We start from the raw sequence: 14,587 nt of genomic DNA on the forward strand, positions 1-14,587 counted from the left end.
AACGCTATGTCGCGATTTTTCCCACCTGATGACGTCACTCCCTTCCTTTCTCATCTTTCTTTCTCTCTTTATCTTGCTTCTTCCTCTCTCACACTCTCTTCCTCCCTCTCTCATCTCTTTCTTTCATTCTCTCTCTTTCTCTATCTCTCCCCCTCTTGCTGGCAGGCGGCGGGCAGGCGAGCGGCGGCATCAGCGAGGAGCCGGGGTTTCCCCTTTGCGTGGGCGACAGGGAAACCCCGATCTTCGTCTGCTCGCTGCTGCTGCGGCCGCCCAGCAGCTGATCTGCTCGGCGGCAGCAGCGAGGAGCCGAATCGGGCTTTCCCCTTTGCGTGGGCGGCGGGGAAACCCGGATCTTCGTCTGCTCGCTGCTGCTGCGGTCGCCCAGCAGCTGATCTGCTCAGCGGCAGCAGCGAGGAGCCGAATAGGGCTTTCCCCTTTGCGTGGGCGGCGGGGAAACCCCGATCTTTGCTCGCTGCTGCAGCAGCAGCGAGCAGACGAAGATCGGGGTTTCCCTGCCGCCCACGCAAAGGGGAAAGCCCGATTCGGCTCCTCGCTGCTGCCGCCGAGCAGATCAGCTGCTGGGCGGCCGCAGCAGCGAGCAGACAAAGATCCGGGTTTCCCCGCCGCCCACGCAAACTCCACCATCTGCGCATGCGCGGCCATGGAAAAAGGGCGTGCATGCGCAGATGGTGTTTTTACTTCCGCAACCCTACATCGCGAAAAATCGATTATCGCGAGGGGTCTTGGAACGGAACCCTTGCAATAATCGAGGGATCGTTGTATTTACTTCCGCATCTCTACTTCGCGGAAATTCGACTTTCACGGGCGGTCGCGGAACGCATCCCCCGCAAAAATCGAGGGAACACTGTATACCAAATACGTATGAAAGCTCAAAGGAAGAAAAATGAGGCTATGTTATGAGGCTATGTCAAGATTCTCGTTTTTAAATATTTTAAACATTGTTTATTTGCGCAGTTGGATGTAGACACTAAATATTGGCAAGCTTCTTTTTCAAAATCCACTGATATTTCACTTCACTCTGTCTAAACCAGATACTACATCGTTGTGAATCCTTCCTTTTTATTACTTCATGAGAAAGCTTAACACCTGAATCCCATTAAAGCAGGGCTGTCAGTCTCCTGGCCCATGAGCTGGACGTTTCACGTGCTGGCTATGCCCATGCCCATGCTCAGTTTAGTATTTCCTCCAGCCACAGCTGTGTGTAGCAACGTTCTTGTAATAATGAGCACACAAAATGTACATATTGGAGTAGCTTTCGACTGAGAAAACCACACAAAACAATTCTTTTGGAACCAATAAAAGAACTTTTTAAAAAAAAAAATCCAGGTTTTTAATGTCTCCAAAATGCCATATCAAGCTATATTTGAGGCATTAAAAACTGGCACAATTTAACTGAAATAACTACTTGGAGCTAGTCTTAGGATAATGTGAGCATACGTTTATTTAGGTATAAGATCTGAGGTTTACAGCCTTTTTGAGATTAAAATAAAATCAGAGTGTACCCTAGTGATTGAGTTCAACTAAGTGCAGAATTAGCTACAGAAACATACGGGAGACGAGGATCCTTTGCAGTTTCAAATGACTCACTTTGAAGTTAAAGCATATACCACGCTAAAGATTTACAGCACTTAATAACTTTCAAACAATCAAAAAATGACAGGGCAGTAGCTCTAGCAAAAATACTGTGCACTACTTAAATACTATAATGGAACAAATGAATCGTAAAAAAGAGAAATGGCAAATGATTTCTGAGAATGGAAAGAATGGAGAACAAAAACAACCCTGTCTTGATTTTAACAAGTTATTAACAAGATGACGCCCATGGACCGGCACCGACCGATCTGGTTTGGTGATTTAATTGTGACATCACCAGTGGGTCACTACTGTTTCGGGTGAACTGGTTCGAACCAGGAGGAATGCACCCCTGAAATAGTGGGTGTCAAGCTCGCGGTGTCAGTTTCCCGTCGCATGAAGTTTTTTCCCTTCACTGAACTGGGTGGGTGTGGCCTGCATGTGACACATCTGGCCTGCGTGCTGCCAGTTTGACACCCCTGCTTAAAATACTGGGCGCAGTATCCTGCAGAATTGCAGTGAAGGGCAAGGTTTGGAATTTTAGGCTAATTCCATGTTATGCAGCCTCAAATGTTGAGAGTTTATTATTGAAAAGAGCTGAAAGGAAAGGAAGGAAGTAAATTCATTAGCTGCTTTAATCACTGAAGTAATTCCAAGATGTTTAGAGGGAAGAGGAGGGAAATCTATTGGCATGTGTTGGTGTTGATTTGTTCAACAACTAGATACAACACTTCAGCATAAAAGTACACTGTTTGATATGCAATATTTGTTCAACAAAACATTAAATTGATGCAAATGTAGCAAACTGTAAATGCAACTCAAAAAGTTGGGAAAACCTAGCATTAACAGGTTACAGCTCTGTATGTATTAGATTGATTTCTGTGAAGGACATGTCATGAGAACTTTTTGTTTCTGTCTTATATAATAATAATGAAACTGAAAATACTTTAGCCAGAACAGTCCTGAAAAAGTAATCTTTTCTTCTAGTCCTTGACATTTATCCTAGCACTAGAAGAACTTGTTTTTTTCCACCATTAGTTGATTTGTCCTTGGATATGTCATTTACTTCCAACTCAGCTTGATATTCCATAGTAACGTGGTTTACAATAGATCATGTCAAACTGCAGAGTGCTGTTAATTGCAATTACTGAAATGCCCTCCCCTTCTTTTCAACCCCCCCCCCGAGGTGACAATTATAATATTAATAGAATTCTAGTATGCTCATTCCGACATGAAAAGTGCAAAGCTGCCATAAAGTAGGATCTGTAATAAATTAATGTTAGGGTAGCATAGCTGGCAGCACCTTTTCAATTATGACTGATCTTAAAAAGTTACATGGGGTCAGAATTCATTAGGACTTGGAGGAAAGTTACCAACAGGAAAGCCCTGGCTTCAGGGGATATTGGAAAGTCAGCAAAAAAAGAAGACTTTGTCAAACCACATGTCCTTAAAATCACCAAATAGTCTTCCTGATAATGACATAAGATCATGATTTTAACTGAATCCCTTTAATGCATAAAAGGAGGAACCTATGTCCCTTCCAGATGTTGTTGAACTACTATGAATACTTTTTCAGTATAACGTGACTAGGTCCCCATATCTTCTTTATCCCTTATACCAGTGATGGTGAACCAATGGCACGGGTGCTATAGGTGGCACGCGGAGCCATATCTACTAGTATGCGAGCCGTTGCCTTAGCTCAGCTCCAACGTGCATGGGTATGCCAGCCATCTGATTTTTGGCTTGCACAAAGGTTCTGGGAGGGCATTTTTGGCTTCCAGCGAGTCTCCGGGGGAATGGGAGAAGGCGTTTTTACCCTCCCCTGGCTCCAGGGAAGCCTTTGGCGCCTGGAGAGGACAAAACATGAGCCTACCGGATCCACAAGAAGTTGGGAAACAGGCCGTTTGTAGCCTTCCAGGGGGTGGGGAAAACTGCGTTTGCCCTCCGTAGGCATTGAATTATGGGTGTGGACACTCGTGCTCCTACGCTCTTGGCACCCGAGGGGAAAAAGGTTTGCCATCACTGCCTTATACACTGCCATGATTTAATACTAATTGCACCCATTCTTGAATCAGGAGGGTCTCCAGACTAATAACTTCATAGTTGGACTATTTATTATGCTGTACATGGGGCTGCTCTTGAAGACTACATGGAAGTTAGCGGGGCCATAACTCAGTAGCACAAGCAACAATTGGCTTGCCTCAGTCTTCCTGCATGATATTACTCTCCTGCAAGTTGCACCAATTGCCAATAAGTTTCTGAGTACAATTCAAGATGCTGCTTATCACCTACAAAAGCAGGTTTATGCCTATCCATTAAGAGAGGGAAGAACTGATGTGTTTCACCTACCAATTAAACAGTGCTGTCTATTGAGACTCCAAAAAATGCCTTTTAAGTTCTGCCATTTGCCCACTGGAACATCCTACGTTACATATGAGATCAAAGTCGCTTCTATCTTCACATTCTGTGAATCTTCTGGAATTTGGCTGTTTTTCCTGATCCTTGGTGGGATAAAGTGACTGCTGAATTCCTATTATGGTATATTTTTTATAGCTTGTCTTGTCTGGACATATATGAGCATTTTATCTTTGTTTTTCTATTCTTTTAAAATCTAAATCCAAAGCCACTTTGAAGTTGGGTGGCCTTTAAATATAACAAATAAATAAATTATACATAGAGACCAGTAAAGCCACAATGGGCAGAGGAACTTACAAGAACAGATGACAGGAAAGAAAACACACACTTTACATAGTACTTTAAAATTAAACACAGCTAATAATGCGCAGAAGAAATGCCATATTTTTCAGAGTACAAGATGCATCAGACTATAAAACACAAGATTTTAGAGGTGGAAAATAAGGAAAAAAGTATTCTGAACCAAATGTAGTAATATATTATTTAATAAAATACTAGTGTAGCAGAATACTTTTTACAACCATAAACACTTTTTACAAACTTCAAACATGATAAGACTAGTGGACTTCAACTCCCAGAATTCCTTCTCCAGTCACACTAGTTCAGGAATGGGAGTTGAAGTCCATAAGTCTTAAACTTGCCAAGTTTGAAGACCCTTGCACCCCCAATCCCTAACTCAGGAGTCTTCAAACTTGACAGCTTTAAGACTAGTGGACTTCAACTCCCAGAATTCCTCCACCAGTCATGCTAGATGGGGTAACTGGAAGGCAAAAACAGCCCTGTTTTTGCAAAAAAACAGGCCATTTTCTGGCCGTTTTTTCCTTAAAAATTAGATGGGCAAAGGGTCTGGGAAGCATGCAGGGATGCAGGGGGTGGGGTTTCAGAACAGCCAAATTGTCTGTATTCAGGGTATAAGATGCACCAACATTTCCACCCTTCTTATACCCCCCCCCCCAAATTACGGTAATTGCATCAGGAAAACTAAGTGAAAACTAATACAATCAATGTCTATAAACAAACCAAAAATTTGCATGTGAGGGGGGAAAGGGTGAAAAAATAAGGCTCCCATCATTAGACACAGTTTTTCATGACATCGTGACCTAAAAAAGGCTTCTCGTAATAGAATACAGTAATGTTTCTGCAACTTCTAGATTTCCAGTTATTCTTTTTGGTCTTGTCAACTTGGATTTCAGGTAGTTGCCAAAATGGGGAAAGTTAAATTACTATCCCTTTGGTTGAAAAAAAAATCAAGAATGAAAATAGATGTTTTGAAAGAACTGCACTAAAATGTCAATAGTTAAATTACCATTACATAGAAACATAGAAGACTGACGGCAGAAAAAGACCTCATGGTCCATCTAGTCTGCCCTTATACTATTTCCTGTATTTTATCTTACAATGGATATATGTTTATCCCAGGCATGTTTAAATTCAGTTACTGTGGATTTACCAACCACGTCTGCTGGAAGTTTGTTCCAAGGATCTCCTACTCTTTCAGTGAAATAATATTTTCTCACGTTGCTTTTGATCTTTCCCCCAACTAACTTCAGATTGTGTCCCCTTACCATAATTCAATGTTTATGAATCCCTTACAGCAGGGGTGTCAAACTCGTGTCGTCATGGCGTCATCACAGGATGTGTCATGACTTTTTTCCCCTTCACTAAACCAGATGTGGGCATGGCCAGTGTGTGATGTATCGGGCCCACAGGCCGTGAGTTTGATACCCTTGCCTTAAGAAGGAGATTCCAAGAGATGCAAATTTCATGAACCTTACACATATGTGGAAAAAACTAAATATGGAGCATGCTGGTTAAAATAATCAAACCCTTATCTGAAACTCTATTGCAGGGGTGTCAAACTCATGATCCACAAGCAGATGTGTCACACACTGGCCATGCCCAAGCCCGGCTTAGCAAATGTGATTATTCCATGACAACACAAGTTTATCACCCCTGCTCTATTGTTAACATCAAAATAAATTGAGTGCTCTTTTATTTGTTATAGTTGGAAGTGACCCAAATATTTTTCATCTTCTTGGATACTGGGTGAATCTTGGTCAAGAGAGACAGTGGTACCATTGTGAGCCATAGAATTATTATTTTTATGTTCTCTTTTGGAGTTTCTGACTTTCTTGAGGTGATTCCTGAAGCAGCATTTGACTGAGTATTTGAAAATCAAGTAGCTGAATTCAATTATATTTAAAGCTATGCACAAACAGGATGTCACCACCACAATGTACAGGAAAATTTTCTTCTCAGTAGGCTTGGATATGTAGCAATCAACCGTGTTAGGACAAGGACTTGTGTCACATTGCACAAGGCGAGGTACATCAAATCCTCCATATATCTTGTAAAACAAGTAGAGGAAACCTATTTCAAATCCAGTTTTGGAAAGGAGGCTGATGAGATAGGTGCAGAGCAGTCCCCCATCAATACTTTTCAGGTTCTTATACAGTTTAGTTTGGTGTCTCTTTTCCCTGCTTTCTCGATAAGCGACATGGAGAACAACTAGAAGCGATGGCGTAGAAACCATGATCAGTTGCAAGGCCCAAAGCCTGACTTGGGAAATTGGAAAGAAATGATCAAAGCAGACATTTGCACAGCCAGGTTGTCTGATGTTACACTCAAACTCCTTCTGTTCATCTTTCCAGATATGCTCGGCAGCTACAACGTAGACAAGAAGGCGAAATATAAACACAATAGCCAGCCAGACTCTGCCGATTTCCGTTGAGTATTCATTTACGCCACTTAGAATATCTTGCAGGAATCCCAAGCTCATAGTTTCTCCTTCAAGAAGGCGAAGGAACTGTAACAAAACAAAATACAAAGTATGAAGACATCCTCTTTAAGCAAATAAAATGTACAGCAGGCAGATCCAGAATATAAGGAATACAGTGTTCCCTCGATTTTCGCGAGTTCAAACTTCGCAAATAGCCTATACTACGGTTTTTCAAAAAATATTAATTAAAAAATACTTCGCGGTTTTTTTCCTATACCACGGTTTTTCCCACCCGATGACATCATATGTCATCGCCAAACTAATAATTTTTGCAAATAAATAACAAAAATAATAATTATTGTTAATAAATAATTATGTTTATAAATATCAGGATCACTAAGTGTCTTATTCAATGATGAGTACCAGTAATAATGGTGAGTAAATCGTTGTTAAGGGAATGGGAAATGGTAATTTAGGGGTTTAAAGTGTTAAGGGATGGCTTGTGATACTGTCCATAGCCAAAAATGGTGTATTTACTTCCGCATCTCTACTTTGCGGAAATTCGACTTTCGCGGGCAGTCTCGGAACGCATCCCCCGCGGAAATTGAGGGAACACTGTATAGCCAATTAAGTTAACAGGTAGATTTTCAATAGCATTAAAAAAAACAAAATAGTATATAGAAAGTACTAGAATCTCTTGAATCAAGATGGGAGAATTGAAGAATTTGGTTGCCTACAAGACAAGATCTAGATGCTGTTTGTATAACAGCATCCCATGAAACAGGCAGAATCGGTATGTGATGATTCCTGGATGTATAGGTTACAGATTCCTGGATGTATAGGTTACAGAGTCTATGGAGAGGGGCGGCATACAAATCCAATAAATGAATGAATGAATGAATGAATGAATAAATAAATAAATAAATAAATAAATAAATAAATAAATTTGAGAGAAGTGCACAGGGTGTCCAACCTTGGCAAATTTAAGACTTGTGGACTTCCACTCCCAGATTTCCTCAGCCAGAAAAGTGGAGACCCCTGAACTAGGGGAAATACCACTGTTTAAATAACAAAGGCTATTTGAGGGAACTAAGTTGAGTAGTTGCCAAAGATTAACTTTTAATTCTGCTCAAAGGTGCATTTTTCAAAAGACAACTGGACTATGTTATTTCCCTTGGGAAATTTGCCTCAATGAAATTTAACATTTAACATTTACCGTAATTTAATTGTAATTCTGCACTATTTCTACTAGAGGGTGCTGTTGTCTCATTTAATAGCACTTTATTTACAATGCTCTTTCCTTGCATCATCCAGAAATAAAAAGCTGCATTTTAACTCTTGTATTTTGCTAACAAAAATGCAACTAATAAATTGTAATCCTCTTTTTTTTAAAAAAAAAAAGTTAAAGTGCATTATCTTAAATAATAATTTTAAATGGCTAAATATGTATGGCCACGTATTTAGATAAAGTACAGGCAGTCCTTATTTAGCAATTACCTTGTATAATATGACAGTGATGAAAAAGTAACTTTGCAGCAGTCCTCACATTTATAATCCCTATAGGTCTGTAAAGCAAAGGAAAGCTGAAATAAGATTGCAAGCATAGTCATGATTTCACTTAGTGGCATTTTACTTAAATGACTGGGTTGCTGGTCCCAATTGCAGTAAACAAGGATTACTTGTAAAATTTACATTACATAAAAATTACATAGAGTCATGTGAAGCCTCCGAATAGTGACAATGGTTCAAGATGCAAGAGTTTAAAGTTGTCAGGAGCTATTAAACCATGTTGATGTTTTTGCCTCCCAACTGAGTTAGTGTAAACAGATTTCAAGCTTCAGGGGAAAGAAAATGAGCTTTTGAAGCACTTTCCAAATCTTAGAAACATAGAAGACTGACGGCAGAAAAAGACCTCATGGTCCATCTAGTCTGCACTTATACTATTTTCTGTATTTTATCTTAGGATGGATATATGTTTATCCCAGGCATGTTTAAATTCAGTTACTGTGGATTTACCAACCACGTCTGCTGGAAGTTTGTTCCAAGGATCTACTACTCTTTCAGTGAAATAATATTTTCTCATGTTGCTTTTGATCTTTCCCCCAACTAACTTCAGATTGTGTCCCCTTGTTCTTGTGTTCACTTTCCTATTAAAAACACTTCCCTCCTGGACCTTATTTAACCCTTTAACATATTTAAATGTTTCGATCATGTCCCCCCTTTTCCTTCTGTCCTCCACACTATACAGATTGAGTTCATTAAGTCTTTCCTGATACGTTTTATGCTTATCTTCCATATCCAATTCTTTTTTTATACAAAAAAATAAAGCAGGCAGAAAGAATCAAGCTACATGACTGATTGTGTCAGTGCTTAAAACCTTTTGAGATATTACAGCAATGGGCTCCTTTCAATCATAGTTGAGGGCTGGTAGGTTGACTCAGCCTTCCATCCTTCCAAAGTCAGTAAAATGAGGAGCCAGATTGTTGGAGGTAATATGCTGACTAGTATATTGCTGTAAAATATCACCAAGCACAGTGATTGGCTCCTACGGGTACGGTCAGGTACGCAGTACCGGTAGCAAAATTTGGAGCTCCACCCCAGAGCACCCAATTTGCACTGAAAGATGTTGAAACAAAATGCATAAGCCACGCCCACAGTGTGGTAGTAAAATTTTTGATAGCCCATCACTGATCAAGGGGTATATAATTGCTATTGGGATAGGACAGAGCTGGGTCCTCCCGGTTTGGACCGGATCGCCCGAACCTGCTGGTGACGTCACTGAACTGGATCGTGCACAAAACATCACGATGCGAACCAGTAGGGAAGGTAAATAGAACCCACCCTGGACCAAGGCTTGTTACTCTGGCCACTGATGATAGTTATGTGACCTCCTGCTCCTATGACGCCTCTTAGCATTGCTCATTTAATAATAATAATAATAATAATAATAATAATAATAATAATAATAATAATAATAATAATTTATTAGATTTGTATGCCGCCCCACTCCGAAGACTCGGGGCGGCTCACAACACGATAAAAACAGTATTATACAGGCACAAATCTAATATTAAAAAAAAACTAAAAAACCCTATCATAATTAAAAACCAAACAGCACATACATACCAAACATAAATTATAATAATTTAATCATGGTGTTCTTCTGGACCACCCTGTGTCAAGCCCTACATAGCTGGCAAATTCAAGACGCAAGAGCCATGCAGATTCCAGGAAGGGATCTTTAATGCTAATTAGAGTAAAAAACATAATCTTTAAAACTATAAAAGCAAGGGGCCAGGAAATCTTATTGCAAACCAATTTAACCAAAGTCTCTTTGAAATGCTTCCTTCCTTCACTTCTGGACTGAGCACCACTGCACTTCATTTCTTCCACCACTGAACTTCACCGTTGCCTTTTCCTCAGTCATTCACATCTAGAGGGGTTGAGAGCGAGAGTGACATTTGAATGTTTCCCCTACCGATTTGGTGGGGGTGGCTTGGTGGGGTCATGTGACTGAAAAGGTGTGGCCAACTTGACATCACTCATGGCAAGGTGTGGTACCACCCCACCAAGCCACGCCCACAGAGCCAACAAAAAAGTTTGGCCAACTCTTGTAGTGTTCAACCTGGCTACTTCTTGCCTTTTTCTCATGTTTGCTCTGTGTGTATGAGCCCTAGAAGGAGAAGAGAAGGAATGAGTGGGAGGGGCCGGGTGGGGCGGGGCCAGTCAGTGGGACAATTTACTGGTTCTCTGAACTGTGCACGATTGTTGCCACCAGTGTTCTATAGAACCTGTCCGAATCTGCTGAATTTCACCCTTGGTTGACAGTTGGGACATTGCATTATCCTCCCCCCAGAGCAAATATTTCTAATTAATAGTTATGGGAGAGGAAAGATCAAGTCCTTGATTTTCTAGGGTGGAGTACCAATCCATTTGGTCCTTTCCTCGGTGTTATTCAACATTTATAGTTGGAAAACCTGTTAGTTTGAGGTTGTGGTGGGGGACATCAATACAATGATTATATTCAATTGTTCATCACCACACAGACCAGGTGGAAGATGTCATAGAGGTCTTGGGCTGACTACTGGAAGTTTTAAAGAACTGGATGAGAAGAAAAAAAGCTCAGCATAAACTCAAGCAAAATTGAGCTATTTTTCATCCAGGAATAGCCTGGCTATCCTGTGGTTTCTCATTATGGTGTTGTCGTCTCCCAGTCTAACTTGGGGGGTCCTGGGTGGTTCCTGCTTGAACACCAGATTGAGGTCATGACCAGGGGCGGTTTCCCATTACCGCTGCTACTGGTGAGCTGCGTGTGCAGCTTTGGTAATTTATTTTATTTATTTATTTATTTATTTATTTATTTATAATTTATATGTTTGTTTGTTTGTTTGTTTGTTTATTTATTTATTTATTTATTAGATTTGTATGCCGCCCCTCTCCGTAGACTCAGGGCAGCTAACAACAGTAATAAACAGCATGTAACAAATCTAATGTTTAAAGTAATTAAAAAACCCTTATTAAAACCAAACATACACACAAACATACCAAGCATAAATTGTATAGGCCTAGGGGGAAAAGGGTAGTTCAGTTCCCCCATGCCTGACGACAGAACTGGGTTTTGAGGAGCTTATGAAAGACAAGGAGGGTGGGGGCAATTCTGATCTCTGGGGAGAGCTGGTTCCAGAGGGTCGGGGCCACCACAGAGAAGGCTTTTCTCCTGGGTCCCGCCAGACGACATTGTTTAGTTGACAGGACCCGAAGAAGACCGACTCTGTGGGACCTAACCGGTTGCTGGCATTCATGCGGCGGAAGGCGGACCCGGATGTATTCTGGTCCGATGCCAAGAAGGGCTTTATAGGTCATAACCAACACTTTGAATTGTGACTGGTAACTGATCGGCAACCAATGCAGACTGTGGAGTGTTGGTGTGACATGGGCATATTTAGGAAAGCCCATGATTGCTCTCGCAGCTGCATTCTGCACGATCTGAAGTTTCTGAACACTTTTCAAAGGTAGCCCCATGTAGAGAGTGTTACAGTAGTGGAGCCTCGAGGTGATGAGGGCATGAGTGACTGTGAGCAGTGACTCCTGGTCCAAATAGGGCCGCAACTGGTGCACCAGGCGAACCTGGGCAAATGCCCCCCTCGCCACAGCTGAAAGATGTTTCTCTAATGTGAGCTGTGGATCGAGGAGGACGCCCAAGTTGCGGACCCTCTCTGAGGGGGTCAATGTTCCCCCCCCCAGGGTAATGGACGGACAGATGGAATTGTCCTTGGGAGGCAAAACCCACAGCCACTCCGTCTTATCAGGATTGAGTTTGAGTTGGTTATCTTGCATGTGCGCTCATGCATCCCAATGTCAGACCGAAGCCTTCATGTGGAGTTAGAGAGTTTGGCCTGTCACAGCATAAGGGGGGATGGGAGGGGTAGTGAGTAGTCAGGGGTGGGGGGAATTACTAGACACAACCAAAGATTCCTTTCTCTGAGCCAAGTTCACCATTTGTTCTGCCTCAACTGAAGAGAAGAGGAAGTTGATAAACCCCTACACATGGACTGGCTCTCGTGATGAACTTATAGGTGTGGGGGATGTAAGAGGAACCTTAACCTAGGTGGGATTCTGGGAACTATTCAGAATCAGAATGCCTATGGCGTAGCCAACATGGTTCTGTTAACAAATTGAGCTCTGATTGAGAGAATTGGACTGGGACTTGATTTTTTTCCTCAGGTGCAATTTGGAACGCTGACACCCAGCGTGGGTTTGCTTCAATGAAGGTGCAGGAAGGAAGATCTTGTGAGAGGATGGGCGTACACGTGAGATTTGGGCAATATTTTTGCTTCTGTACATGCACAGAAGCAAAAAACCCCACTGGGCTGCACATGCACGCACGTAAGATGTTCTGTCGGGCTCTCTGGTAGAATCCTCCCAAAAAGTCACAGGTACAAATTTCAGACACACACGTTTGAAAATTCAAAACAATGTTCTTTATAATGAAAATTCTTTTAAACCAAGCCCTCTTTTTGTATAGCAAAGAGCACTCGTCTACAAACAAACTGGTAATTTGTACAAGTCCCTTAACAGTTCTGTGATACTTAGCTTGTAGCTGTGAGGCAATTCACAGTCCTTCTTCTTTCACAAAGTGAAACACACTTTGCTCTGGTTTAGTTTCAAAGCGGGGGAAAATCAGCACACCAAAAGGTCAAAGTCAGTAAAGCAGTCACGAAACACAACGATCAGATAATCCTCCACAATGGCCAAACCCACAGGCTGCTATTTTTAGCAGCCTCACTAATTACCACAACCCCACCCAGCCACAGGTGGTCTCATTATCTTTGATAATAATCTCTCAGTTGTTGTTGCCTATGCATCGCTCTCCGCATGCGTGGCTGTATCATTAACTCTTGTTCCGAATCCAAGGAGGAGCTAGATAATTGATCTCCTTCTGAGCTGTCTTCCACACTCTCCTCCTCCCTGTCACTCATGTCTTCTTGGTCAGAGGAACCTTCAACATCAGATTTCACCGGGGGCAAAACAGGCCTGCAGCATGTGGATGTCTCCCCCACATCCACAGTCCTTGGGGCAGGAGCTGGGCCAGAGCTAACCACAACATAAGATAACCAAAGCTGCGCGCAAAGAGCAACGATCGCTATTGATGCGCCGACCTTTACCGTACTGGTACCAACCCACTACTGGTCATGACTAAAGAGATCTTTGGCCATGTAATGAATCAATTATGGCCCTACTCAGACCAACAATAACTCATGCCTTGATCACCATACAATTTGACACTTCAGTGCCCTCCCTATGAGACTGTTTTTGAAGAGTCAACTCTGCTTGAAATCTGCTTTTACTTCTTGGAAAGAGTCTTAAATCTTAGTGAGATTGAAAACACTCTCCAAGACTAGAGAACAACAAATATTAATATGCAGTTTCAACCAATAGCGAAAATGCATTGTTAAAGAACCATTGGGACCTTTTTAGAGCAAAGTAAAAGTGGGAGAAGGAGGAAAGACAAAAACTCAATGTTATTTAGGATCTCAACTCAATAAACAAGCACCTCTTATCAACTGAACAATATTTTTATTATTTATTTACTTAGGTTCTAAGCTTTTTTCGACTGAGCGTGTGGCACCAAGCTTAGCACAATTATACGCCACCCAGCTAACCACAAAGAGGGCCTTCTATTATTTACATCCCATTTTAGAACACATCTACATATTCCTTAAGATCACTAGAAAACAGACTTACCTTCAGAGTGGCAGGTGGTTGTCGGCACAGCAGAATTCAGGAGCATTAAAAATTGATCTTTCATTTCCCAGAAAGCTACCAGCCTTGAAAATGGAGTCAGGTTGTTTCCTAGGCAGTGCAATCCACGTAAGTGCAACCTGATCGTTTCTTCTAATGTATTATTCAAAAGAGAAACCTAGCCCTGTTTTCTCTTGGCTGCCACAGTAGTTCCTCATCTGTTTGCTTTCATTTTCAAAATAATATTAGTGTGGACCAGAGCTGACACATAGCTTCATGGCATCGGACCAGAATATCTCGGAGACCGCTTCTGCTGCACGAATCCCAGCGACCGATTAGGTCCCACAGAGTGGGCCTTCTCCGGGTCCCGTCAACTAAACAATGTCGGTTGGCGGGCCCCAGGGGAAGAGCCTTCTCTGTGGCGGCCCCGACTCTCTGGAACCAGCTCCCCCCAAAGATTAGAACTGCCCCTACCCTCCTTGCCTTTCGTAAACTTTTCAAAACCCACCTTTGTCGTCAGGCATGGGGGAACTGAGATATTTCCCCCGGGCCTATATAACTTATGTATGGTATGTTTGTAGGTATGTCTTTTTAATAATGGGGTTTTTAAATATTTTA

The 14,587-nt window shown here is 41.8% G+C and overlaps 1 protein-coding gene across 3 annotated transcripts; it reads right to left on the bottom strand.

The window, feature by feature from the left end:
• Window positions 1-4,475: 4,475 nt before the first annotated feature.
• On the bottom strand, window positions 4,476-14,062 carry GJB7 (gap junction protein beta 7). Of its 3 annotated transcripts, none has more exons than XM_070733181.1 (3): window positions 13,973-14,062; window positions 8,225-8,292; window positions 4,476-6,814 (listed from the first exon to the last, which is right to left on the bottom strand). In XM_070733181.1, the coding sequence occupies exon 3, from the start codon at window positions 6,785-6,787 to the stop codon at window positions 6,008-6,010; it is 780 nt and encodes a 259-aa protein (XP_070589282.1). In that variant the 5' UTR covers window positions 6,788-6,814; window positions 8,225-8,292; window positions 13,973-14,062; the 3' UTR covers window positions 4,476-6,007. The 3 variants fall into 3 exon arrangements, with proteins under 3 accessions (XP_070589282.1, XP_070589284.1, XP_070589283.1); XM_070733183.1 differs by lacking the exon at window positions 13,973-14,062 and adding an exon at window positions 9,854-9,866; XM_070733182.1 differs by lacking the exon at window positions 8,225-8,292 and having other exon boundaries at window positions 13,973-14,056.
• Between the last annotated feature and the right edge of the window lie 525 nt (window positions 14,063-14,587).

This window comes from Erythrolamprus reginae, chromosome 1 (assembly GCF_031021105.1).
Source record: "Erythrolamprus reginae isolate rEryReg1 chromosome 1, rEryReg1.hap1, whole genome shotgun sequence".
In the NCBI taxonomy this organism is placed as follows: Eukaryota; Metazoa; Chordata; class Lepidosauria; order Squamata; family Dipsadidae; genus Erythrolamprus; species Erythrolamprus reginae.

What these genes read in the sequence shown, in the direction of transcription:
- GJB7 (XM_070733181.1), bottom strand. Translation starts at nt 6,787, where the DNA reads ATGAGCTTGGGATTCCTGCAAGATATTCTAAGTGGCGTAAATGAATAC.